At 42.0% G+C, this 333-nt stretch overlaps 1 protein-coding gene across 1 annotated transcript in view; it reads right to left on the reverse strand.

Moving 5' to 3' along the window:
• Positions 1–270: 270 nt before the first annotated feature.
• Positions 271–333, reverse strand: part of TOX2 (TOX high mobility group box family member 2) — a 217,185-nt gene continuing 217,122 nt past the window's right edge. The window contains 1 exon segment of the mRNA XM_035892920.1: positions 271–307. Within this exon segment, the coding sequence (XP_035748813.1) occupies positions 271–307 (37 nt within the window).

Raw genomic sequence — 333 nt, forward strand, 5'->3', positions numbered from 1 at the left:
TTTTTGTATTTATTTTATTTTTTTAATTTTTTTTTCTTTTTTTTTGTTCTTCATGATTTATGAGGTTTTGGGCTTCCATGGAAAGTAGACTTTAGAGTTCAAAAATAATAAAAGGAAACTGCTCTTAGAGCCTGGAAACAAAGCCAGCGACGAGGTGCAGTGGTAGCTCTCTCGTCTGTACGACTTGCTCGGTGCCTCTCCGGGTAGTCTGTAAGATAGACCCTCTCAAGTGTCCTTCGTCTGAGCCTCCTTGGAAAGAGATGTTGAGGTTTAGGTGAGGTAGAGTGCCTTGTCCCTTGGCAGCATGCTGTAAGAGAAACGAGAGGCAGAAGG

This window comes from Egretta garzetta, unplaced genomic scaffold (assembly GCF_000687185.1).
Source record: "Egretta garzetta isolate BGI_Z169 unplaced genomic scaffold, ASM68718v1 scaffold24, whole genome shotgun sequence".
NCBI classification, from domain to species: domain Eukaryota; kingdom Metazoa; phylum Chordata; class Aves; order Pelecaniformes; family Ardeidae; genus Egretta; species Egretta garzetta.